General features: G+C 46.6%; 1 protein-coding gene across 1 annotated transcript in view; it reads right to left on the reverse strand.

Annotated features, from left to right (window-relative positions):
• HOGA1 (4-hydroxy-2-oxoglutarate aldolase 1) overlaps nucleotides 1–25,664 on the reverse strand; it is a 283,527-nt gene that overhangs the window by 155,611 nt on the left and 102,252 nt on the right. Inside the window, exon 2 of the mRNA XM_069611569.1 lies at nucleotides 1,814–1,942. Within this exon, the coding sequence (XP_069467670.1) occupies nucleotides 1,814–1,942 (129 nt within the window). The remainder of the gene's footprint in view (nucleotides 1–1,813; nucleotides 1,943–25,664) is intronic.

The raw sequence follows: 25,664 nt of genomic DNA on the forward strand, positions 1-25,664 counted from the left end.
ATGTCCTCCTGTCTCTGCAGCCCTCTTCCATCAGAGTGCTGTGTCCCCCTTTATTTTTGAACCCCCTCTAGTCCCCATTTGCTCCTGCCCCACCCTCCTGTGGCATCCTCTGCCATCAAGTCTAACCCTTCTGCTAGGCCATCATCCTCCGCCATCTGCTTTATGACTGTGCAGCACCACCTAGGCTCTCCCAAGTAGGAGGAGTATGATGGATGGTACCTGATCACCTGTCCAATATGCCAGGCCATGCTGAGTTAACAGACATGGGTTTGTTTTCATGCATGCATGTTTATGTGGCTGTAAGTGCATGGGTGCCCATGTTTGTCAGATGTGTGTGGGTGGTTGTTTGTGCGTTATTGGACATTTACGTCTATTTTACATTCATGGGCAGGTGTGCGAGTTAGGTTTACAAAGCGGCCATAAATCTTTTCTGGAAGTGTGTCCATCTTTGTGTGGGGGGTGCACGAGTGTGTATGAATATATAGGTGTGTGTAAACTGGTAGGAAACCGTGAACCTTGGATGTGGAAATATACCACATAGTTACAATACCTCTGACATTGCAGGAGTACAAATGTCACAAGGCACAACCCAACACATTGGCGGGAAATATGTTGCATGTTGTCAGAGTACTTTTTGAGGGTAGTACGTGGGCAGTGATTATAGGCATACAATGACAATAGCTGACCTATAATGGAGTACAGAACTTTTTAGACCCTAATTACAGTGTGTAGGTAATGGATATATGATACCAACACCTGTTGCAGAAATACTTGGGCATCTGATGGCACTTTTGTGTAATTGTTGGCAGACCCTGGGACCACTAGGGAAGTGCATAGCTTTAGAATATGAGCCAATTCCGATAGTACCTATAGCTCGAATGATTCTTCATCAAGGTATAAGATAGTAGAACATGGTTATACGAGGCTCCTCCTCCTGCCCCCTATCCTCTTATACCCCACCCCAGACACCCCTACCCCTGTAACCTTCCCTCTGTTCCTCCACTCCTGTGATACTACTGCAATGCTTTGTGTATGTGAGCCTTCTCAATCACTTGGAAAGTACCCGGCCATATAAGGATGCATCAATGAGGCCTTTAACTGGCCAATAGGCCTCACCAAGCTATGCTGACATGACATATAAAGCCGCTTCTGCCAATGAGGCAACCCTTCCCTCCTATATTCTCTACTCCCACTTTCCTCTTCATGCCTCCTCCACTATAGCCTTCCCTGTGCTCTTTTCCTTTCAGCACCATAGTCATTCCCCATGTGCTTTCTGCTGTTCCAATTTTCCAAATGTTCTCTGCCTCTACAATCCAGTGCCCCCAACTCAGAGAAGATGGTAACTGTAAAAATGCCCAAACTATTGCCTTTGTCAATGCTTGTTTTTGACTTGTAGGTGTCCAAAATCCAACCCATTGCAGGAACAATCTCCTCAAAAGGAAAAGCCACTTTCACGTTCTGTAAGGTCTAACTTTGTCTTTGGTCTTGGTAGTATATCTCAATCACCTTTACACATTGTTTCCCCACTTTTCCACCCTCACTTTGCAAGTATTTTTCCATACGGTCATCTTTCAGAATGGACCATCCTGGATAACCTCTTGCCTAAATCCTGTCGTTCCAGCTTCTGAAACTCCCTTCAACTGGGCTGATTTACTATTTTAAGTCCAGTCCTAAACAATGTGGAGAGAAGAGCTATGTCAAAGTAAATAAGATTAGGTTGAGGTAAAGTGAGACAAAGCTAGTGTGGAGGTTAGGGCATGATGAAGCAAAGGTGGAGAATTAATGAGTATAGCCCACTTAAAAAGTGTCTTACATTCACATCCTGAGCCGGCCATGAGGAGCTTGGTCTTCGGAACGTTCTGGCGGACTCGGCGGACCACCTCTATTCGCTCCTCTCTGGTCAGATAGGCATATTCTCCGTTGGACCCCTGTACCACAAAACCTGCACAGTGGGAAAAAGGCAGGGATATCTATGATAAACCTATGACCACCATCAACAGTTCTCAAGCTACAATCATGAATGGAAATTTACCAGGGAGATGTTCACATTTCTGTATAGCAAGGGTAGGAAATAGAGACATATGACATATTTGAAAAAAAATCAGTTTAATATTTAGTTTTGATACATGCCAGAGCACATTATTTAAAAAAACGGAGCAAACCCACTGCAGACACGTATACCATTTGTTTATCACTATGCTTTCTTCAGAGATGTACAGACTGAACGTTTGGTGCAATAATGACAAGCTAAAGCTACCCTTGATAAAAATGTCATGTATGAGTAGGAACACAACACCCTGTCGAATTGTAATGTGCTTGCACTTCCTGCCCACTCTTGCTTTGCAAGCAAATGGGATGCACTTAAAGGACTGACCAGTCAGAGCGTAACACCTTTTCATATTTTGCTGCCCCACAGCTCTTAACGCACTGTCAGATGCATTTTACTACTTTCACGCACTTGCAATTTAATTTCATTAGCAATATGTTTTACTTTTTGTCTGCTCATTCAGCAATTATCTGTGCTTAAAATGGAGAGTCATAATTGCACCTGTGCTCTATGTCATCAAACGAGCCAGTAACACAGAAGCGTATTTTGTTTATATGACCTGCTGCGAGATGCAGGATGAAAATATGATCGTTCTAAAAACGAAATCTTTTAGTTCAGGAAAATAATACGTCTGTAATTCTGCTCCAATCATATGATTGGAAGCATAAAGAAATGCTGGAAGCAAAGACAATGGTTTGCAATGCCATGTCGGACCTAACCAAGTGAACGATGTCAGCCATTATGACAGCTGCTAAGAGCTGCCCTTTTTTGGAAAGAAAGAATGTCTAAAACATTTGATGCTGCACTGTCTCAACTTTGATGCTAAGAGAATAAGGCGTATATAGTAGGGCCAGTTTAACCTGAGATCCTGAGACAATACTGTTCCTGCTCAATGATCAACAACCTAATATAACAACAGCAGTTGCAAAATGTGCTGAAGATAAAAGGCACCAAAGACCACAGTAGGGGGGTGCAATAGCCTTCCAGATGGAAGCTGCTCATGATTAATAATTTAAGATCCGAGCCACAATAGTAGGTCTTTTGACATTCAACGGCGGTTGTACTCTGCATGCATCATTACATACCCCATAACTCTCCACCACTTCAACATAGCCATTCACGTATCCTGTTAAGAGCCATAAATTAAGTTCCAATACAATATTAGATTGCACCCAAAACATCACTAATCAGTTAGGAATTCACACGAAACAGCAAGTGATTGTGGCTCTATGTCCTCCTTGCCTGCCTTTTTTTGTTCGTATTAAATAATGGTATTTCCTTCTGTCCGGATGTTAAATAAATATTTTCTCTTTCCCTCTCCATTACTCATCCCTGTGTTATTTTGATTTTCTTCAAGATAATTGAGTCTTCAAATCATTCTCTGTTCTGTGTGTAGATGATATCACTTGCATATTAAAGAAATGTTTAAATAAAACAAAGCAGTCAGGCGCGCTCCTTTTAAGAAGTTGTATTAGGATGTTTGAATGGGCAAGGGGAGTGAGACCAGTGGGTAGGTTTAGTTGTAAAGGTGGTGGGAAAGCACCACACTGCACAGTCTCATATTTTACTTTTAAATGTAGGCAGGCCTTTCTACTTGCCTCTGTTTTGTGAGGTCGGGAGGAGTAGATGAGCGGAGGAAGGAGAGCAGGGAGCAGTGGCTGGTTGGAAAAGTAGAAAGGCGAGTGAGGGGGTTAGAAGGAAGGCATATCATAGATGTCAATTGGATGTAAACTGAGATGGAGGAGAGAGTAAAGAGGTAGTTGGAAAAAGCCTAGTCAAAAGGGATGAGTACATCAAGAAGATGACTGATGGATGTAAATTAGAAGGAAGAGAGAGGAGACCACAGGGTTGAGACAAGGAGGGGCCAAAAGGTTGATGGAAAGAGCCAAGAGTTTGAAAAAGAGGCATTAAGGGGAGGGGAGGGCAAAGGAGTAAAGAAAGATCATCAGGGAGGAGAGGTGAAGACACACTGGGGAGGTTGCAATGTTAAGGATTTCAAGGCGACACACACCTTGGTCTCGGCCTAGTATGCAGAGCACGACTGAAATGCTTATCTCTTTATATTAGATTCAATATTGAGATGGTACACCACACATCACACCGCCTTTTCAAATACCCCGGGTCACAATGGACCATGAACCAGGCTGGTTGGTAAAATACAATATTTATTTTAAAATTTAAAAGAAATCAGACCATTTTTAATATGGGGCAGCAATCACCAATGGGGTGATAATTACTATGAGAATGTGAGCAATGCACTGCGTTTAACCTTCTAGTGGAACATATACACAGCACAGCCGAATAGGAGCACTTTTTGATTTAGGAGAGATGGCATCCAAAGTGGAATTTCCCCCTGCAATTTTCCCTCAACCCACAAATAAATCAATTCTGATTCAGAAGCAGCAGGTAATCAGGAATAAGAAACAGAAAACTGAAATCAAATCTGATCCCCCCCCCCAAAGTAAGAGAAAAACGGATTTTAAACCCCTTGCAATGTTATGAAATGACACTCGGAAATTAACAAATAAATACATTCCTCACTAAAGCAACAATGCAAAGACACTAACGATCACAAAGAATGGATTACCAAAAGCATACAGTTCGAAAATGACTGGAACGTTTAAAACAGATTACAGCAAAATGACACGTTGGAAACTTTTAAATTTTTCCAATTCCCGCCTGAAATTACCTAAACGGTTTTTAATAAAAAAACAGGTGAAATACACTGACTTGGAGTGCGGTTTTTGGTTGGGATATAGAGGTATATCCCAGGGATATTCTAGAAGTGAAATTAAGTCTCTAGCTGGTAAATTGGACGAGTTATGATATAAAAAGGTGCGCTTTGAGTAAAATGGAGCTGTGAAATAGGAAAGGAAATCAGTTGTGACAAGAACAGTTTTACTTTACACTAGAGTATTCAGGCTAGGCCACCAAAGATGGACACAGTAAGAGCCAGGGTTGATTTGTGACTTCAACCCCACCACCCCAGCTCCCAACCCTGGCAGAAACCAGTCTGATCACTCGAAAGAGGACTAATGGCTTAGGATTACACCAGACAAACTTACTAAAGAGATGGCGCTAGCACTAGAAATCAAGAGCAGGGTTGCAAGAATGATTCTGACAGTTTTAAAAAGTTAGCCGGGTAAGACTACGATGACTTCGAGAGTGAGATAAGGACGAAGACAAGATATGCTATGGGTTTCTATGGGGTGGGGTGACGATTATACTCTGGACCATCAACGGTTCTGGTCACCACACGGCAGCGCGCCTGGCAAACAGCTGGGGAGTTCTGGTCACCGGATGGCACTTCTGGACAGGCAATTCTGGTCACTGGATACTAGAGATCAGCTGGATGGCAGAATTGCAGCGAACATGCAGTTGGGGGCATCAGGATGCTTCCCAAAAATACCACAGGTTTCTCCTTTGGTTATTTGGGAATTTTAGTGGGATTTCAGAATTGAGGCCTTGCTGTGAATAGGATCAGCACTGCTTGGGTTTTGCAGTGGGCCCTGGAGTATGGTGTAACGCTCACCTGGTTCCCTCGGAGGCGCGGGTCTTGACTGGGCGGTGAAACCGTCTTCAACTTTAGGCGTAGGATTCGTTTGGCTCCCGGATTTGGCCCCTTTCTCACCGAAAGTTTGACCTGAAGGGTGAGGTGTCTGCAAGTGGAAAATCAAGGTATTAGTGGCTGGAAGGTTGGGAGAAGTTCCAAGCCCCTCTCTCCCTCTCTCCCCGTGGTACTTGGTCGATTGTTGTGCTCACCTTAAATAGGTGAATGCTGGGCTCTCCATCCTGCGTCTTGTGCAGGGGCGCTGGGTCCAGTTACTTCACTGGATATGAGTTCAGCCTCTTGAATGCAGAGGGTAAGTTGAGAGCGATGCCGCCGTGTGCTGCACGAGCGTGACTTGTAAGTATTAAAGTTCCCTTTAGATTGCTCTCTTCAAATGTCTTATCTCCTTAATGTCTATGTCTTTTCCTTTTCAGATGCTGTCGGTGCCGAAAAAGATGCTCCCCCAGGTTCGTGGCAGAGAGCGTAACAAGAAGATGGTGAATACGAAGGCACGTAAGTAGAAAGGCTGCTCTAGGGCTGTAGAATGCACCTTAATGTCTCTTTTGTCTTTACAGGTGCCGGAATGCAGCGCGAGCAGAGTTGGAGCGAGCGTAACACAGGTAAGCAGTTTTGTAACTAAGCGTTACTAACCAATGTTCTTTGTCTTTGCAGGCCCGATGCCGGACGAGAAATGCAGAAAAAACGCCTTGAATGCTGCCGATGGATCGGGTAAGTTGAACCGCTAACTTTGCCTTTGCCTAACCTGTGCCTTTTGTTTTGCAGGAGCTGCTGAAGACTGAAGATTGGTTCCCAGCAGGTCATTTTCGTATTCACAGGATCCGGAACTGAAGATTTGCTGGAGCTGACACGGTGAGCGTCCTGCTGCAGATGCAGAACAACGCGAAGCACGTTGCACCAATCGGGTGTGGTTTAAATAGTCCATAGGAGTGCTTAGGTGTCTTCTTCCACAGCCTCACCCAGGCAAAAGAGTTCCTGCTTCCAGAAGGGGTCCAGCATCAATGATCCAGGAAGTGGTGCCTGCCCCACCCAGAAGGAAAAGTAGTCCCTGCCAGAAGAGAGTGAAACATCATCTTGCTGGTAAGTAAGCAGCATGGTCTGCTGCAGGTAGGCCCACCCAAGCACTTTCACCCTTGTTATGAGCCCGGCGCTTCCTGTGCTGGGACGGGTCCATGCTATGAGCCTGGCACCACCGGTGCCAGGACAAGGTCCAAAAGGTCCCTATTGGGACTTGCTGGTGCCGAAGGTATATGTTATGAGCCTGCTTCCAAGGATGTTGGGTAGGTCCTGACTCCTTGGAAGCAGTGGTCATGACATATGGTGAGCAATGCTTTGGCCTTGTAGTTGGGATCTGGAATCTGGATGGATGGATGGAACAGGAACGCAGCGCAGGAACGTCAGGAAGTGTGTCCGTCTAGAGTCTTGTCAGGGACTCATGCATAGTGACATCATAGACTTCATTGCTGCGCCTGCTTAGCTAAGCCCGCCTCTAAACAAGTGGCTTGGACAATCAGTGTTGGTTGCCTCCCCTCAGATGTGACTCAGTTCAGGAGGTTGCATTTTATGATGTAAAAAGACTTCCCACAGACCTTTTTGCAAAAAATCTGTCATACCAGAAATTACACATTTATACAGTTGTGGCACCTTAATAAATGACAATCAGGTTACATATTTTATGTAGAGCACAGCCATCCAACCCTTCAATCTGTGAGACACCGTTTTGTCCTTTTATACTTTTTTGGTCATTTTCAGTGTGAAATATTCGGCCTAAAATTCCATAACTTTATACATATGTGTGGATCATCATAAGGAGAGTATGTACAAAACTTTGTATTTTTAACATGGATGCTTTTCTTGTAATCCGCAATACTTTGCCATTTACGTTCCAAAAGTGTCAGTGAATTCTACCAAGTTTTCAATGAAAGCCCATAAAATATCATTTAAACTATAACATGTTCACATGTTTACAAATTCCTGCTGCAGAGATAAAAAGTCTTTAAAGTTTATTTAGAAAATAGTCTTTGGAAGCAAAAGGCAGTCCTTTGTCTTGCACTGGACCATTTGTGCTTCTTTTTCAGCTGCCACCAACTGTCACTTCAGCCCCTTGTGGTGTGGGGGGGTTCCCTGAAGGTTTTATGGCCCCCTTCACTTCACAGGTTAGTGTTCCAGGACTTCTATTGTCCGAGCCTGGAGCACAGACGAATGTCTGATGAGCGTGTGAACTTTCTTTGTCCTGGTCCATTCAAAGTTTTTCAAGCTAGCAATTATCACTTTCGTGTTGTGGAGGTTTATGGTGTGGCTCCCTTCCTAGGGGTAAGCTTTAACTCTGCCAACCGGAATAACCTGTTTTTGACAGCTTGCAAATCCAGCCAAGGCAGTTTAAAACCTTCATTTTCTGATATTTGGTCCTGAATTAAAACAAACCTGTGAAATACAATAGCCCATGTATGTATTTTCACCAGCAACAAAACCCCTTCACATTGCAAAATAAGCAGGCTTTCATTCAAGAGTTTACTTTTTAAATGGGCATTTTTCTCCTTTAGTTTTGCAAAAGCCCATTTTTACACGTGTTGAAAACTGCTAGCATTTCCTTTCAAATTCGATTTTGCCATCTGACTTCCCAGTATTGCCTCCCAGCCATAGTTATTTTCAGATGCATTGAAACGGACATGGCTCAGATAGCTGGAGTCTCTTTTGAACTACTGAGCTTTGATACATTTGTAAAGAAATGCACGTTTTCCTATGCAAGTAAAAGTGAAGTTCCTTGTTGATTTCTCTTAGAGTTGGTTTGACAGCGCCGGTCATTCAGAAATCATGCCTGGTTTTGCTGAGGCACAATGAGATACTGGGCATGGCAGGGCCTTATTAATCACAGTGATTTAAGGAATAACAGATGGAAATAGCGTCAGCAGCAAAGTTTCCTTTTTAATGGAGATCTTGGGCTTTCAGCAAAGCAGTGCTGCATTTTCACTCCATTTCTTTTGTACAGGTAAGAACACACTGGCACACTCCCTTAGTGTGCGTCCCCTTGTTTCATCCTGCCCGTGTGCTTGGCAAGAAGGTGCAGCCATCTTTTTGTTGCTGCAAAAACGCAGTTTTGAGGTCATAGCGCTCGCAGGAACCAGCGCAGCCATTTTGCTGTTTGAGGACATGCCGCTTGGTGATGTAGGGAAATACTGTTGAGTGGGTCAATATATCCCACAGCAAGGAGAGAGGAGGATGACGAGGCAGGCCCAATGCTCGATAGCCTTGGAGGGGTGGAGGAACAAGACTTTGGCCAAGTGTCGAGCAGGTTCAAAAGGAGAGGAATTTGGGAGAGCAAGAGGTGCGTTAGGCAAGATTTTCTTTTTGCTGCTTTCCTCTCATAGATCTCTATGGGAAAGCCTTACATGTTGCTTTATTTGCAACTGTTGACCTGATTTTTAAAGGAAAATACAGAATTAGGCTTTACTTCCCTTGCTTTGTGCTAATTTTCATGGGGAAATGATCAGTCCCTAAGACTATTAGTACTGGGAGACTATGTTTCCCCATCTCCCTTATCAAGTTTCTTGTACTTTTAAAGCAGTACAGATCACCTTAAAGGGAAGTTAGGATACTGTGTATCATTATATCTGCAATGTGTTCAGGATGGACTGGTTGAAGCCGATATTTTTCTACTGTAGTTTTGACTTTTTACTAATACACTTTTGCATTTTACGCTGGCCATGCCACAAGATTTTCACCTTGGGGTCTGGAATTGCCATATATGGGAAGCCCTTTCCTGGGCAAAGTCTCTCCTTTACCAGGCAAAGTTGCAATCTGTATGTGGGCCTGATGTGGGAGCTGGGACTGTCTGTTGCCAGTCCACATTCGTGTCCCTGAATGTCTGCTGCTGGCCAGAATGTTTGGCAAGTGGCTATCTGAAATTGGATAGCCACTACAAGTATGAATAGTGCAGATCCTTACCACTGGTCGACCTAGTGGCGACTCCAATCTAATCTTTGATAAAAGGAGCATGCTTGCAGACATTCGACATATAATCATCGTAGCCAAGAGCCCTACAAAGAACTGCAGTTGACTGAATAGTATAGGACGACCATTGCAGCTGGCCAGCATCACCTCCAGCCAAGCCCAGATGAAGCCCTGCTACTGTGCCCTGATCTCAAGAAGGCCCTCATCAGTGTTTTGACCACTGAACCAGTGGGAACCACCAGTCGGGACCCTTGCACGAGGATCCTTGCCTGCTGAGCCTTCCGAAGTGTCCCTGGCCCACCCGGTGGATTGACCAGCTGTCGTCATTTCAAGTGCATCCTTGGAATTTGGAGGATAGTCAACTTATGCTACAAGATGTCTGCTCCTGCACTTACAGCCTTCTAGACACAACGCAAGTCGTACAGGGCCTGCTCCTTTTGTTTGCGAAGGTCACCGTCCAGCGCCTGGCCATGGAGACTCCCATTGAACTCAGTATTCGTTGCTCCCTGGAGATCTCCTGAGGTCGCCTGCTCTGCAGAAGTCTTCTTCCTTTCATACCAAGGGTGCCCAACTGGCTAGTCGCTAGAACCATAGATCATAAACATAAAAATGACCTTTGAACCTGCAAGCCCTGCGCCTCCCTCGACAGGAACAAGTACAGAAGTGGCCCCAACAGATTCCGGAACCCCTAAAGTGGTCACTGGGAAAGTCAGAGTAAGAGCTGTAAATTAATATACCTGTTTTTCCCCCACCCTTTCCTACATAGGGTTACAAAGGTGTAAAGTCATGTCCCTTTCTCTCTATTTCCTGAATTACAGCGGTGGTATTACAGGTTAAGGATTGCCTCTTGTGCCTTCCCTAGTGTAGAAGGATTGGGACAGACACTTACCTGAACCTTTCTAAACTTTTGGAACACTTAACTGCAACCACTGGCATTGCTTAGTCCAATAGTAAACTTACCTGAACAGTATAACTTGTGGAACTGGTGACTTTAGGGCACTAGGCCCCTCGTATCTAAGGATTGGACTTATTAAGTGTTAGGGACCTAATTTTAGGTCTGCTCATACGTGTTTAGGCTCCGATTTGCTCATCGGATTGGTTTACTGGTTTCGAATCAACTGTTTTTCTCTCTCTTCACTGACTTTACTGCAGACAGTTAATGAATGCGTTTGCTTATGCCATGCACTCTATTGCTTAACTGTATTCATGGTAAACTGTGGGGCTCTAAGCAGAACCCCCAATTGTGGATGTAGATATGCGTTTGATAGTTGTGCAATAATACTTACCCGAAGGGTTCATTGCTTAGTGTGCATTTTAAAGGCCTAATAAATCATTGTATATGTGTGTAGTTCTCTGTCTAACTGAAATTATTGGAGTTCTATGTGTGTGTCTCATTGTAGCCCTAGACCAGTCACACCCCTACTGACTCCAAGCATTGCCGCTCAGATACCTACCTTGATGGGTTTGGCTAGATTTTATTGTCTTTCTTGTTCACCATAATATGATGGCCTCCCAAAATCCATCTCCAGAGTGGATTTTGGAAATCCGTCCTAACAAGGTATATAAGAGGTTTCCTAAGGCACAAGACTGTTGCTTTCCATAAAGCAGTAAACCAGGAAAGAGGGCTTGGGAAAGCAGGGCATGGTCATGAGACGGAGAAGTAAGTGGCGAAGAAGCCTCTAGATGCAGAGAACCTTCCAGCCTACTAGTTCTAGCTCGAAGGCAACATCACCAGTGAGGGTCCCATCTTCTACCGATGTGTGTGCCTAACTGGGACCACATGTGTGAGACCAGAGCAATGGCCCACTCATATCCATGATGATGTGCAGGGAATCTTCGTTTATCAACCAAGGAGACAAGAAACAAGTGTGAGATACTTATCACATATTGCCCAAAGAATACAACAAATCCCAAAGATGGTTCAAGGGTTTTTAATTAAAGGTTTCAGCAGGGTGCTAGGACTGCAACTCTCTTTTTCTCTGTAACCTTGATGTAGCATTTTCCACTATATGCCAGGCATCCCGGTTACCTGGGTTAGTAGATGGAGATTATTGACTCCTACTGTCTATTTTCTAGATAGGTGGTTGTGATGACATAAAGGCAGCTGCCTTTTGTGTCTAGACTCCCCAGGACTTTCTAGAGTCATGCAACACTATCAGTTGGTTAGTGGCTACCAGCGGAGCTGGGATGTGACATCAGACACACTGCACGACTCGGCCATCTTCCTCAAGCGCCTCTCCCTCTCTTTTTACACTAATCTCTTCTCTCTCTACTCCCCTTCTCCCAATTCCTGCCAACTTCACTCAGACTTTCTCCTCTCTCCCTCGGATGTCTCTTACTCCTACCTCTGCCACCCTTTGATGTTGCTAATCCTGCCGACACTACCATTCAACCTCCACACGACTACTCCGTTATCCACACTATTACAACTCCACCCCACCTTGTTCCCAGACACTCCTTGTTCATTCTTATATTCACTCTCTACATTTGCACTCCTAATCACACTTACTTTCATGCACAATTGTAACGCAATGCCACTTGGACTCACTAATACCTTTCCTGCTCTACAATTTGCTCCCACTCTCTTCTCCACCATCCTTCCTCTTGCTGATCTATTTTTCTGCCACCACCTCCTCTGACCTCACTTGAATAACCCACACTTCATGTTTCCCGGGGTCTTTTTTTCCCCTCCCCACCTCGTTTGGGTATCTGGCCAATATGGCCCCGTTATCCCTGTCTGCAAGGGACCAGAATTACAGAATGTTTCAAAGAGTGGGTTAAGCCATGTCCCTTTTTTCCATACAGGGCTGCCATGTTGTATCGATGGTGGTCCTCGCTGCAAAGTGTCTGAGCCTGTGTTAGGGGGCTGTAGCTCAATTCCCCATAAGGGGAACTCTGCTTTAAGTCCCTGTGGGTCTAGGGCAGTCGCAGCAGTTTTGCTGCCATGTGTGTCAAAGCTGGGGTTCGCTCCGTGGAGTCTGGCAAAGCCACATAGGAGCTCCGGCTCCTCGTTAGTTTGTTTTCTCTCCCAGCGGCATTGGTACGATGATTGCGTACAGCTTGAAGCAGGTGTGTGGGGACTCTGGCTCCCTTTCCACTGGATTTCTCTTGCCGGCTGGGGTCTGGCATTAAATTGTGTGGGACGCTGATGGGCTGGCTCCTCTTGTGATTGGTATTTCTGGAAAAGAAAAGAGAACTTGGCCATTACTTTTGTTAAGAGGTATGGGGTGTGTTGGTACTGCACATGTAAAGATTGGCATATGGGGTGGGGACAAGATTTGGGGCCCTCTCACTGGCACTGCCCCGGTCTGGGGTAGTAATGGCTCTGACTTCCAGGTCCCATGTAATAATGTCCCTGCAAAAATGTCGCCTGGCAAAAAAAGTCACCAGAAACTTGCCGTTTTTGGCAGGGACATTATTACGTTGAACATGCGGGGGACACGACCGCAATCCTAGCCCCACTTAATCCCCTATATATGGTCACCATATATAATGTTGCCACAACCTTTTCCTGGTGACATTATGTATGCCGACCACATATATGAGAACATTGTTACCGGATACCGACTTCCACCCTGGTAGGCCTCCCACACTAGTGGGAAGGAAGGGGTTCCCATCCCCTATTGACAAGGTCAGGTAACTGACCTTGACACACTTAAAAACCCAGTACTGTAAGTGACGAAGAATGAATCAATCACACCGGAGAGGAAACCAGTTGTAAGATTTGCAAGCTAAAGACCCAAACTGCTAACTATAAAGAGAAACCATCTGTTTTTGTGGTTAAGGTTTTAATTTGCATACTTTTTGTTTGGCCCAAATCTATACATAGTTGTAATAAACCTTTGTTTAGTCACTCTGCTCTAGATCAGCCTTCCGTTGATCCTGCTAGGATTAGTCAGTGTATATATGTGTGCATGTGACAGATTTGTGTGTCTGAGAATGTGAATGTGCCTGGGCATGCAGTATAAATGCACTTAATTGTACAAAGTAAATCTTTTGCCACAACATATTAAGATACATCTAAATCACCCTGTAAGAAATACCTAAACCAAGTAAACCTAATAATGTAGACAAAGTACAGTTTAATTTCTTCCAAGATCACTCCATGATCATTTAAACAAATAAAAAAATAATAAATACAAACAGAGCCTTGAGGGGCTATAATTTGGTCAGGTCTAATCTGGTATGTGTTGCTCCCTAAATTGAAGATGACAATCCTGGATCGTGCCGCATAACTCCAAATTCAAGATTATCTTGATAAAAACAACCTATTAGGACTTGGGCAATCTGGTTTCCGGCCGAGACACGGCACAGAGACAGCCCCAATAGATCTAAAAACGCAAATTGAGGCTCTGAAGGACAAGGGCAAACAAGGGCTCCTACTCTTCTCAGACCTATCCGCCGCCTTGGATCTGGTGGACCATCAAATCCTCTGCCAGCATCTCAAAACGGCCGCCCACTTTTCTGAGGCAGCTACCTCCTGGATCAGCTCATTCCTTGCCAATAGATCCATGAGAGTCTTCTCACCTCTTGCCGCTGCTGACCCAGCGCACGTCCCCTGTGGAGTCCCACAAGGCTTGTGCGTATCACCCACGCTCTATAACGTTTTTACTAAACCACTCTTTGATATTCTTGACCATCTGGGTGTCACCTACACAAATTATGCGGATGACACCCAGATACTCATCCCCATCACTGGTGATTATGTAACTGACGTCAAAGCTCTAAATGCAGTCTACACCATCATCCAGTCGTGGATGGCCCACCACGGTCACTGCCTTAACGATGAGAAAACTGAGTTACTCATCCTAGGCTCTCAGTCCAAACTTTCAAAACTTGACAGCAAATATGATTCCTTCAACATTGATGGTAAAGTCATCAAGGTCACTAATGTCACTAAAACCCTCGGAATTTACCTAGATTCCACCCTCTCTCTCACCAGACAAACCAACTCAGTAGACTCAGCATCTGCATACACGTGCAAACTAATCACTGCTTGCCGTTCCTTCTTAACTATGGACAACTGCCTGATCCTTGCTAGAACCCTCATCGTATCCAAAATCGACTACTGTAATGCCCTATACTTGGGAATGAGTCAAAGAAACATTGACAGACTTCAGGTAACTCAGAATAACGCCACCAGGGCTGCTCTCAACATACCCAGGCACGCACACATCTAATCCACTAGACGCAACTTACGTTGGCTTCCCATTTCACGGCGTATCGCTCTCAAAACACTTGTTCTAAGCCACAAAGCACAGAACAATGCAGCACCGGCCTACTTGTCAGCATGCTTCACTCAACACATTGCCTCCAGACCTCTAAGATCTGCACAAGCACACACACTCATCGTTCCTAGCTTTAGGCTACAGACTGCCAGAGGCTCGAGCTTCCCTGTCCTGGCAGCGAAGCTCTGGAATTCCCTACCCAATGAGCTCAGGAATGTCACCTCCCTTCAATCCTTCAAAAACAGAGCAAAAAAATGGCTCCATGAGCAAGATGAAGGTTCGGCTACCCTATGGTAACATCTATTGCATGTTGTGCCCCCGCAATTACCTCTGTATATACTGTGACTATTGACTACCTTTGTAAATGTATGTATATATCTTTGCTCTATGTATATATATTATGTAATATGTAACTGCCTTCTGAAACTTTTCAATGTAACCCTTCCAAACATGCGCCCTGATGCCCGCGGGAAGGCTGCGCAATATGACAATGCATTACTTACCGTAAAAGCATTTCTGATGGTTGTATCTGCTTAGATTCACATGCTGTGCATAGGTCCGACATCCAGTGGTCACTGCGGAGTATTGCATTTTGTTTTTCGTTGTCGAAAAAGGGGACGTCGACAAGGACGTCGACACTATCCCTATAGCGACGTGCGTTGTACCCACAATCCCTCACGCGTCGAGGTCCCTCTGTTTGTATTTTTCTGCCCTGAGGGAGCCTTCTAGACGTGAGTGAGTACAGAAAAGAGAGAAATATAGAAAAGGATGTCTATGTTCCTTCCATCCGAGCGGGGAGGAAGGGTGGGCGCATGTGAATCTAAGCAGATACAACCATCAGAAATGCTTTTACGGTAAGTAATGCATTGTCTTCTGATGTTTGTTAATCTGCTTAGAATCACATGCTGTGCATAGACTAGCGAGCAGTACCCGGAGTTGGCGGTGGATTATGAGAAGGAACAGTAGAGAAAAGATGTCTTAATACTGCCCGTCACACCTGGGAGTCAGATCTAGAGTGTGCATCTAGACAGTAGTGTTTTGTAAAGGTGTGCACAGAACTCCAGGTAGCCGCTTTGCAGATGGACTCAAGGGGAACATTTGCAATGAACGCTATGGAAGCCCCAGTGCCTCGAGTGGAATGTGCTCTTGGCTTGAAGGGTAGTTCTCTCTTAGCAAGAGTGTAACAGAGAGTGATGCATTGAACAATCCATCTAGATATAGTGGACTTTGAAACTGCATCTCCTTCTCTTCCTGCTGCCACAGAGACAAAGAACTGATTAGTCTTTCTCAGTGGTCTGGTTCTTTCAATGTAGAACATGACAGCTCTGCGTACATCTAGTGTATGCAGACTTTTTTCTCCCAAGCTGGAAGGGTTTTGAAAGAACGTTGGTAGTTCTATTGACTGGTTTACATGAAATTTCGAGATGAATTTTGGTGCAAACCTTGGGTGTGTGCGTAGAACCACCTTATCCTTGTGAACTGTTACGAAAGGGTCTAGTACAGAAAGAGCCTGTAGTTCACTTACTCTCCTAATGGAGGTGATAGATATTAGGAAAGCAGTCTTAAGAGTGAGGTCTTTAAGAGTTGCCTGTGCATGGGTTCGAAAGTAGGGCCCACGAGTCTAGAAAGTACCACATTTAAGTCCCATCCGGGAGCTGGGTTAGGTATCGGAGGGTGTATTCTCTTTACCCCCTCCATGAAGGCCTTGATAACTGGTATCTTCCACCACGACACTTTTAAGTTGGGAAGTGGTGTATGCAGAAAGTGCCGCTAGGTGGACTTTAATAGAATTGAATACTAGACCCGAGTCCAGTAAATGGGTCAGGTACAGAACAATTTGTGTGGGAGAGCAGTCAACAGGGTTGATGTTTCTTCCCCTACACCAGATGACAAATCTTTTCCACTTGCTAGAATAGCAGTGGCGAGTATTAGGTTTTCTGGCTTCCCTGAGGATGTCCATACATCTCTGCGGGAGTTGTAAATGTCCAAATTCTATGATCTCAGGAGCCAGGCTGCTAAATTCATGGTCTGAGGGCATGGATGCAGTGTCCTGCCCTTGTCCTGTGACAGCATGTTGTACGGGCAGGGAAGTTTCACTGGGGGCGATAGGGACATCTCCATCAAGTGAGCGAACCATGGCTGCCGGGCCCACATTGGGGCCACTAGTATCATGGTAACCTGCTCCTGGTGCATCTTGTGTACCACTTTGTTGAGAAGGGGAGTCAGGGGAAAGGCGTAAACAAATTTCCCTGACCATTGAATCGACAGACCGTTCCCCCCTTGGACTGGTTCTGGGGGTACCTGGAGGCGTAACTTTGGCATTGTGAGTTTTCCAGAGTTGCAAACAGGTCTATTTCCGGGAACCCCCATTGCGTGAAGACGTCTAAGACAATGTCTTCGTGCAATTGCCATTCGTACTCTTCGGGCAGGGGGAAGTCTCTGCTGAGTTTGTCTGCTAGCAGATTGAGTTCCCCTGGTACATGTTGTGATAGTAGAAACATGTGTTTGAGAGCCCACTTCCATATATTCTGGGACAGCTTGGACAGTCCTGGAGAGTGAGTGCCCCCTTGCTTGTTGAGGTAGTACATGGCTGTGGTGCTGTCTGTGAGGACCATCACTGTCTTTCCTTGTAGGTGTTCCTGAAAGGCTTTCAGTGCTTTGAACACCGCTAGTAGTTCCAGCAGGTTGATATGCTTGGATGCTAAGCTCGGAGTCCACGCTCCGTGAGCAGTCTGATGGGATAGGTGAGCCCCCCATCCTGTAAGGGATGCGTCTGTGGTTAGAGTGGCTTCCACTGCGGGTGTGGCAAAAGTTTTCCCTAATAACAGGTTTTCTTTTGTCCACCACCGTAGCGAGAGAACCAAGGCCTGCGAGACCACCACTAGATCGTCCCATTGTCCGCTGGCCTGACACCACTGGCTGTAGAGCCACTCTTGCATTGGGCGCAGGCGCCCGTGAGGTACCAAATAAATACATGACGCCATCATCCCTAGCAAGCGCATTGCTTTGCGTACCGTCACCTCTCGACCTGCCACATAATGGGGGATCTGAAACAGCATGTTTTGGACCCTCTCGTTGGAGGGGAAGACGAGGCCGTCCTTTGTTCGAATTAGAACCCCTAGGAATTGTTTGATTTGGCTGGGGTCTAAGCTGGACTTCTTTTCGTTGATGGAGAAGCCCAGTTGGGACAAAAGGTCTACGGTCTTTTGGGTATTGGAGAAGCATGTTTCGTAAGAATCCCCTGTTATGAGCCAGTCGTCGAGGTAAGAGTATACCGGGATGGATAACCTGCGTAGGTGGGCCGCTGCCACTGCCAGTACTTTCGTGAATACCCTTGGTGCAGATGCTATCCCGAAGGGTAGTACTCTGAACTGGTAGTGCTTGTTCTCTATCTTGAAGAGAGGTATTTTCTGTGCGCTGGCAACATTAAAATATGAAAGTATGCATCTTTCATGTCTAGTGTTGTCATGTAATCCACTTGTGATAACAGTGGGATTACTTCCTGCAAGGTCACCATACGAAACTTTTGGGGTTTGACAAACTTGTTCGCTGGGCGCAGATCTAATACAGGGCGCATGGTTAAGTCCTTTTTGGGTACAAGGAAGTACACTGAATAAATAAATACCTTCTGTTACCTGAGATAGGGGGGACAGCCTCTATAGCTTCTTTTTTCAGTAGCTCTTCTACTTCTTGAAGAAGAATGGTGAGGTGTTCCGGTGTCATGCGTCGGTTCCGTGGGGGTCTGTACTTCGGGGAACCGTTGAATTCGATGCAGTATCCGTGGGCTATGGTGGATAAAACCCAGCGGTCTGACGATATTCCCTCCCATGCTGATAGGAACGATGTTAGCCGGCCCCCGACCGGTGATGCATGGGAGGGGACCTGAATCTTCGGGTCATTTGTTGGTATTGGGCGTGGAACCTTTGGGGCTGGAGCCGCGACCTCTTCCTTTGCCACGGCGTTGGCCTCTTTGACTGAACTGGTTGTTACCCTGGTTAGAGGGCCAGTTGGTAGCAGAGGAAAATTGCTGTTGGTTTTGCTGGCGTTGCCCACGAAAGGAGCGTCTATTGCCATAGCCGCGTCTGTTAGGGGGCCTAGAAATTTGGTCAAGAGTCTTGATGGTATCAAACTCTTTCTTCGCATGTTCTAGGGCCTCATCAACTGCTTTCCCAAACAGATGTGTTTGTTCTATGGGCTTATTTATCAGGGAAGCCTGGGTTTCCGGCTTAAATCCCGAATTGCGCAGCCAGACATGGCGTTTGAGAAGTATTCCCTGAACCAGGGAACGGCCAGCCATCTCTGCGGCATCTAAGGAGTTCTTTACGATGCCCTGGTTTACAAGAGTTCCCTCTGAGATGATAGCTAACAGGCGTGAACGCAGGGGTTCTGGTGCGTCCTCTGCTTCGCTGCGCAGCTTGCTCCACTGTGCATCTGCGTAGCTAGCTAGTAGGGAATTGTTATTTGCAATCCTAGTTGAGAAGGCTGTGGAGGTCGTGATTCTCTTCCCAAGTGCATAGAGCTTCTTGCCCTCTTTGTCAGGTGGTGCCTCACTAGTGGATAGTGGTACCCCCGCTCTTTTTCTTGTATTAGTAACTACAAGGGAGTCCGGAATAGAATGTCCTCTGATGTACAAGGGGTCAGAGGACGAAGGGCTGAAGAGCTTTTCTATCCGAGGGTTGACCCCTCTGACTAATGCAGGATTGGAAAGGGAAGGAGTTATTCTTCTCTTTATAGAAGCCAGGAGCGGAATAGACTGACTAACAGGGGCTTTTTCTTTAATAACTTTTTCTACAAAGTCTATGTCAGGAAGAGTTTCCCCTGTGTCTATTTCAAAATGCGCTGCTGCCTTGCGCAATAGTGCATTAAGTGAAGGTTGGTCATCTATGGGAGAGGTGTTTCCAATAGGTGAATCCTTGGGAGGAGAAGGGTGAAAGGCATCAGGGTCTGAGTGCACTGATGGGGATTGCCAAGGCTGCACTGATGGGGATTGCCAGGGCTGCACTGATGGGGATTGCCAGGGCTGCGAGGTAGCTGTATCTTCTTCAAAAACTCCTGCACTAGTGTAAGGATCTTCTTCAAACCCCTCTTCCTCATGTTCTTCTTCTCCACCCAAACCCTCCTCATCTTCCTGGAGGTATTGCTCCTCTTCAGTGAGGTCATATACGTCTGTAGAAAGGGGAAACAGCCTAGGGATCTTGACCCTAGGGTCATCCTGGGGCCATTCTCTTGGTCTTTTGTGTGTGGGTGGGTTTTGGCTTCCCAAAAACCTTTCCATTTTCTCCATACAAGAATGGAGTCTTTCAAGGGTCTCATGGGGGACCCCTGAATAGTCTAGAGGGGGGAAATCAGTGTTTTCACCTTCCAAACGCTTAGAACGCTCCCACAACGTCAAAGAAAGGTTTCCGTCGCCCTCAGAAAAGCCCTCCGGTAGTTCAGAAGTGCCCTTAGATTAAGGGGGCAGTTCCTGGCTACTCTTGTGCTTTTTCGGCGTTTCTATAGTTTTTTGTGCGGTATTCGACGTCTGTTTCGTCGTCCGCTTACGTTTGTCTTCGGAAACAATTCTCGCCAGGCTCTCGACAACGAGTTCGTCAGTAGAGGGCTCTGGTGTCGACGTTGCCTGCGTTACGCGTTGTTTCTCGACGGCCGCTCTATGGAGCGTTACGTCGGATGATTTTAAGGTAGCGCCCGTGTTTAATGACAGCCCAATCGCTGGTCGCGGCTGCGTTTGCTGGTGGGGCTTGAGACCCTTACGGTCTGAGGTAGACGCCGGAGTGCCCTGCGTCCCCTTCGGCGCTGATGGATCCTTCGTCATCGACGAAGAAGAGCCGTGGGTTGTGTGCTTAGGCCTATGGGGTCTATGTGCGTCCTTGTCGCCGGGGTGTTCATCTCCATAAGCAGGGCGTGAGCCGAGCCCGTCGGGGCCGGGGACGGACGAGCGCTCCTTCTGGGGGTTAATGACTTCCATAACGGACGTCGAGTTATCACCCTCCTCGTCACTTTCTGTAACAGCGGCGACGGGTGAGGAAACTGACTTCGACATAGCGTAGTCCGCCCACCTCTTAACTTTTCGTTCTTTAAGAGTTCTTGGTTTCAAGAGCTTACAGGCCGCGCAGCTGTCCTCCTTATGATCGAGGGGCAAGCAACGATTACAGAGCTTGTGTTTATCCTTCCAAGTGTATTTGCCCCTACAGCGTGGGCAAAACTTAAAAGGTGTCCTCTCCATAGCTGAGGCAATAATAACTGGTGATAACAACCCCAAGGGAAAGATAGGGGAGAAAGAAAGACATTCTCAAAGAGAAGATAAAAGTTCGAACCCCCACTCTCCCTACTGTATGTTGGCCGGCGAGGCCAGGCCACGTGTTCGGCAGCGCCGACGGATCCCCTCCGTCTCTTCCCCTCCATCGAAAACTTGCTCGGCGGAGAAACAGCTTCACAGCTAACGTCGAGTGGAGGGATCTTTAACAATATAATAAGTATAATTAAGGACCGAGGTCCGTAGTAAGTATTTTGCAATGTCTCTCTAGGAGCTCTGCGTAAGGCGACCAGAAGCTGGGCGGAAAACAATCTGAGGGACCTCGACGCGTGAGGGATTGTGGGTACAACGCACGTCACTATAGGGATAGTGTTACAGACACGCCTTGTCGACGTCCCCTTTTTCGACTACGAAAAACAAAATGCAATACTCCGCAGTGACCACTGGATGTCGGACCTATGCACAGCATGTGATTCTAAGCAGATTAACAAACATCAGAAAAATAAATACAAATCCTGATCTCTTAATGGTAGTCTCTTTCAATCACTCCTGTTCCCAGATTCAGTGAGTGCCTATGGGCTAGATCGGACTTGGGATGATTCTCCCATATGTTCCTTCAGGAAATTCTACATGGAGGCCGGTCCTGCAGAGTGCCTTCCTCCCAAGCATGACCACCACCTCCTCATCTTCATATAGGTCACAGCCTGCAGCTGCGGGGGTGGCCCTAGTCGGAGGCCTCTGTATTAGGGCATGGATGATCCCACGATGACACCACATCATAAATGGCATAAGAATTTGCTAGTCATCAAGAGAACTCAAGGATTTTTAATGGGTAACAGAAAATATGCAGATTATTCAATATGAGGGGATTGGTTTGACGATATCTGCTGGAGAAGGCCTTCCCTATCTCTCTCGTCTTTTTTCTGGTACTTCCTCCCTAACCCAAGCGTCCCTGACCCAGGTATTTCTATAGCGATCATGAACCCCTACCGTCTATCTAAGCTCTTCCTTCAGCTAGATGTGGACTAATGGCAAACACCTTCTCTATCTAAGCCCCCTCAGGGAATTCCTAAACTAGCCCTACACTATCAATTATGTTCGTTCCATCGGGTGTTGTATGGATTTGCTGTCAGACCCTCTAGCCCTGCTCTATCTCCTTACTACTCTCCTATTCAGCTCTGTCCAACTCCACCCCTTCATCTCTCACTCCTATATCTCTTCCCTCTGTCTCTCTGATGTGTCTCTCCTGTCTCTGCTCGACTACTACTCTCTTCACTACACCTACTCTCCCCTCTCCACACTACTAGTATTCTCTCATCACTGCTACTACTCTCTGTACTACTACTACTCTCCCCACTACACCCCACGTTTTCCTCAAACTCAGGGATATGGTGCCCTGCTAACCGTGCCACTACACTCACTCTTACTATTCTCAAACCCTCCCCATTTCGCTCGAGAACCCCACTCCTATCCCCTTCTCTAGCACAGCTCCTCCCTACTGAAGAGGTCCAACCAGACCGAAACACGTGTCTGGGGATGCTGTTGGTACTCTTGTTCAGAGGAGAATCGCCTAGCATTTTGGTGCTGGACTGCCCCAGGGCAGGACAAAGACTGATATGTTTGGGATATTTCTTCTCTGTGAAGGATAGTGAGTTAAAGAGTGTGGGTAAGTCAGTCGTAACCATGACTAATGTCTGGCAGAGGGACTCCCAGGACCCCCCCCCCTTGTTAATGTGCTTCTCACAGTACAATATCATGGTCAACCTTCAAGGCCCTCATGCCTGATTTACTGTCCGAAATTCTCACAATGCCAACACATACTTCCTACAGATACAACATTCTACCTGCAGGTATAAGAAAATAAACACTAGGCACCACTCTCACACTGCTAGTCCACATTGTGAATGCCTGCAACAAATAAGGCATCTTTCCCACCCCCCTCAAAATAGGATAAATCTGACCACTACTCAAAAACCCTGCAATGGATCTGGATGCTCTCTCCAACTGTTGACCATCACCAGCCTAGTGTTTATAGGTAGAATAATTGAGAAGACAGTAGACAAACTCCTTAACATGATTGCTCAACAAGGTCTACTCCATAGTCTCGTTTCATACCCAAACAAACACCTAAACAGCAAACACACAGGTTATTGACAAGGCTTTCTAGGTTATAGACTAAGGAGACTCTTGCATCCAGATCCTACTGTATCAGCGACTGTGTTCATCATGGTAGATCACACCCTGTTGTTCAAATTACTATTTTACAGAATGTGATTCACCATCAGGCTCCTTGGCTGGTTCACCTCCAGCTTATCTAACAGGCACCAGATAGGTCATTTCAGGTCAGAACGCCACCTGGTCTCATGCTGAGTCCTTCAAGGGCCCATCCTCGCCCCGCTAGCCTTCAGGCTGTGGATAGAACCACTAGGATTGATTAAATACTCGTATAGCGCTTCAATTCCGCAAGCAGTCCGTCCTAACTCCCACAGGTATATCAGTGCACCAATAGGAGGATGACACACAACTAAATCTTAAAGAGGATTTTACACTTGACATCAGGCCAACTCTCAAAACATAAGGCATCAAAGGTTTGCTAAATGATTTCACATCTCAACTCGCCCCAGCAACATAATCACTCAAATTCATCAGCCACAGCAAACTAACCTTCTGCCAACAGATCATGAAAAGAATCACAAACTACCTGGTACCATTTCTTCATCAAATTGGACTCCGGAACCATGGTTCAGGCCCTTGGGATTTTACACCAAGGTGGCAGCAATTCCATCCTCGCTTAGGTCGCTACTTTACAGCTTGAACATGTGAAGGCACCCAGCAAGCTGTGGTGCGCCTAATCACTGGAACCAAAACACTTTATTATATCTCTCTATTTCTTAAACAATTAAATTGCCTGTCTGTTCTCGACAGAATAATGTTCCAGATAGAAAGCATTACATATGAATCAGTAAACACTCAGCAGCCACCCTGCATATCCAGAAAACATTTCTGGGGCTTGCACACATCCAGGAGCCCAATGATTTACAGACTTCAGACCAAGATAGCCTGCAAGGAAACAAGTATTCTCACGCTTTGCCCAAGCTAACTAGAACAACCACCCCGTTTCAATAAGATCAGCTCCGATACTCCTTTATTTCAGAAAAGGGCTAAAGTCTTTTATCTTTAAGGAATAACTAGGAGCCAACACACTTACCTGGCTCCCACCATCATCTGGCCTACACTAAAAGCCCAACCCTCCCACCACACATTGGATGTAAACCCTTATGCAGCGCTTCTTTTATCAATGTATTTCACTCCATTGCTCCTGAGCTAAATGTGTGCTGTAAAAAAACCCATACATGCGATGAACAGCAATAACTGTGGGTGGTCGGGGGGCGTGGCTTGGAAGCCATGTGAGAGGACGCGCTCTTGGGAGAGCTCCCGGAGATCCTACATTTATCCTGTGCAATAGTGCATTGGCACTAACTCCCGCAGGCCAGAAACGAGAGCACCTGTCCATGAATGTGAGTTGCACAACTATGGAAGAGCTGAAACCTCCACAAGCCCGGCAACGGTAGATAAATGCCATCGAAGTTCCTGGAGTCGCGGACCGGACGGAGTGAAAATGGCGGCCACACCGGACAATGGAGGGGACACAAACGCGTTGAAAGGAACACCCTCGCGGTGATCGGCGGCGACGTGGGCGGTGCAGGCCGTGGAGATACAGATAAGCTTTTGGGAGGGCGTCAGCGCGTCTCTGTGGGCACCGATGACCTAACGCGGGCCTGGGAAACGGTCGGCGACGGTCGGCGGTCGGCACTAGGACCCGCCTGAGCTGACTGGTGCAACGGACTACGTGCTTTGGCCCTGACCTTTGGGGGACACTCGGATAGTGGCTGATCCTACGACGGGGTCGCGTGTACGGGCCCACGGCTTACAGCGGCTGAGGAATGGCGAATAAGGTCGTCAGACAGAGAGCAAAACAGCCCACACTGGACGAGTTTACCAAGACACCGACGGGCCCAGAGAGTGCTCGGACCAAGGAGAAGCCACCCATGGCCGCGGCTAGCCCAAACCAGGACGTGCTGGCTGCTCTCGCTGAACTGAAAGCGGACTTGAAAAGCGCTTGGGAGGCCAAGCTTGAAATGGTGGTGGCGGACCTGAAAACAGCGCTCGACCTCAAAGTTGGAGAGGTTCGGGAGGAGGTGAACCTACTTCGACAGGATGTGAAGGCCCTATCGGAGCGCACAGAGAGTCTGGAAAAGGAGGGCAGCGCCAACACGGCAGATTGTGCCTCACACAAGGCCGACCTGCATATTTTGGAACAGAAAGTACGCAACTTGGAGAACAGGGCCGAAGAAGCGGAGGGGCGCGCCCGAAGGAACAATATCCGTGTTGTGGGCATCCCGGAAGGATTGGCGGGTCATAACCCCACGGACTTCATTGAAAATATGTTGCTCCAAGAGATCACCGGGGGTGCGCTGTCGCAGGGTTTTGCGGTGGAGCGAGCACATAGAGCATTGGCTAGGAGGCCTCCACCGGGCGGTCCGCCCAGGCCAATGATAGCCAAAATCCTCAACTACCGTGACCGGGAAAGGATTTTGGAGCATTTTCGTAAAGGAG

This window comes from Ambystoma mexicanum, chromosome 8 (genome assembly GCF_040938575.1).
Source record: "Ambystoma mexicanum isolate Mex_15411 chromosome 8, UKY_AmexF1_1, whole genome shotgun sequence".
Lineage (NCBI taxonomy): Eukaryota > Metazoa > Chordata > Amphibia > Caudata > Ambystomatidae > Ambystoma > Ambystoma mexicanum.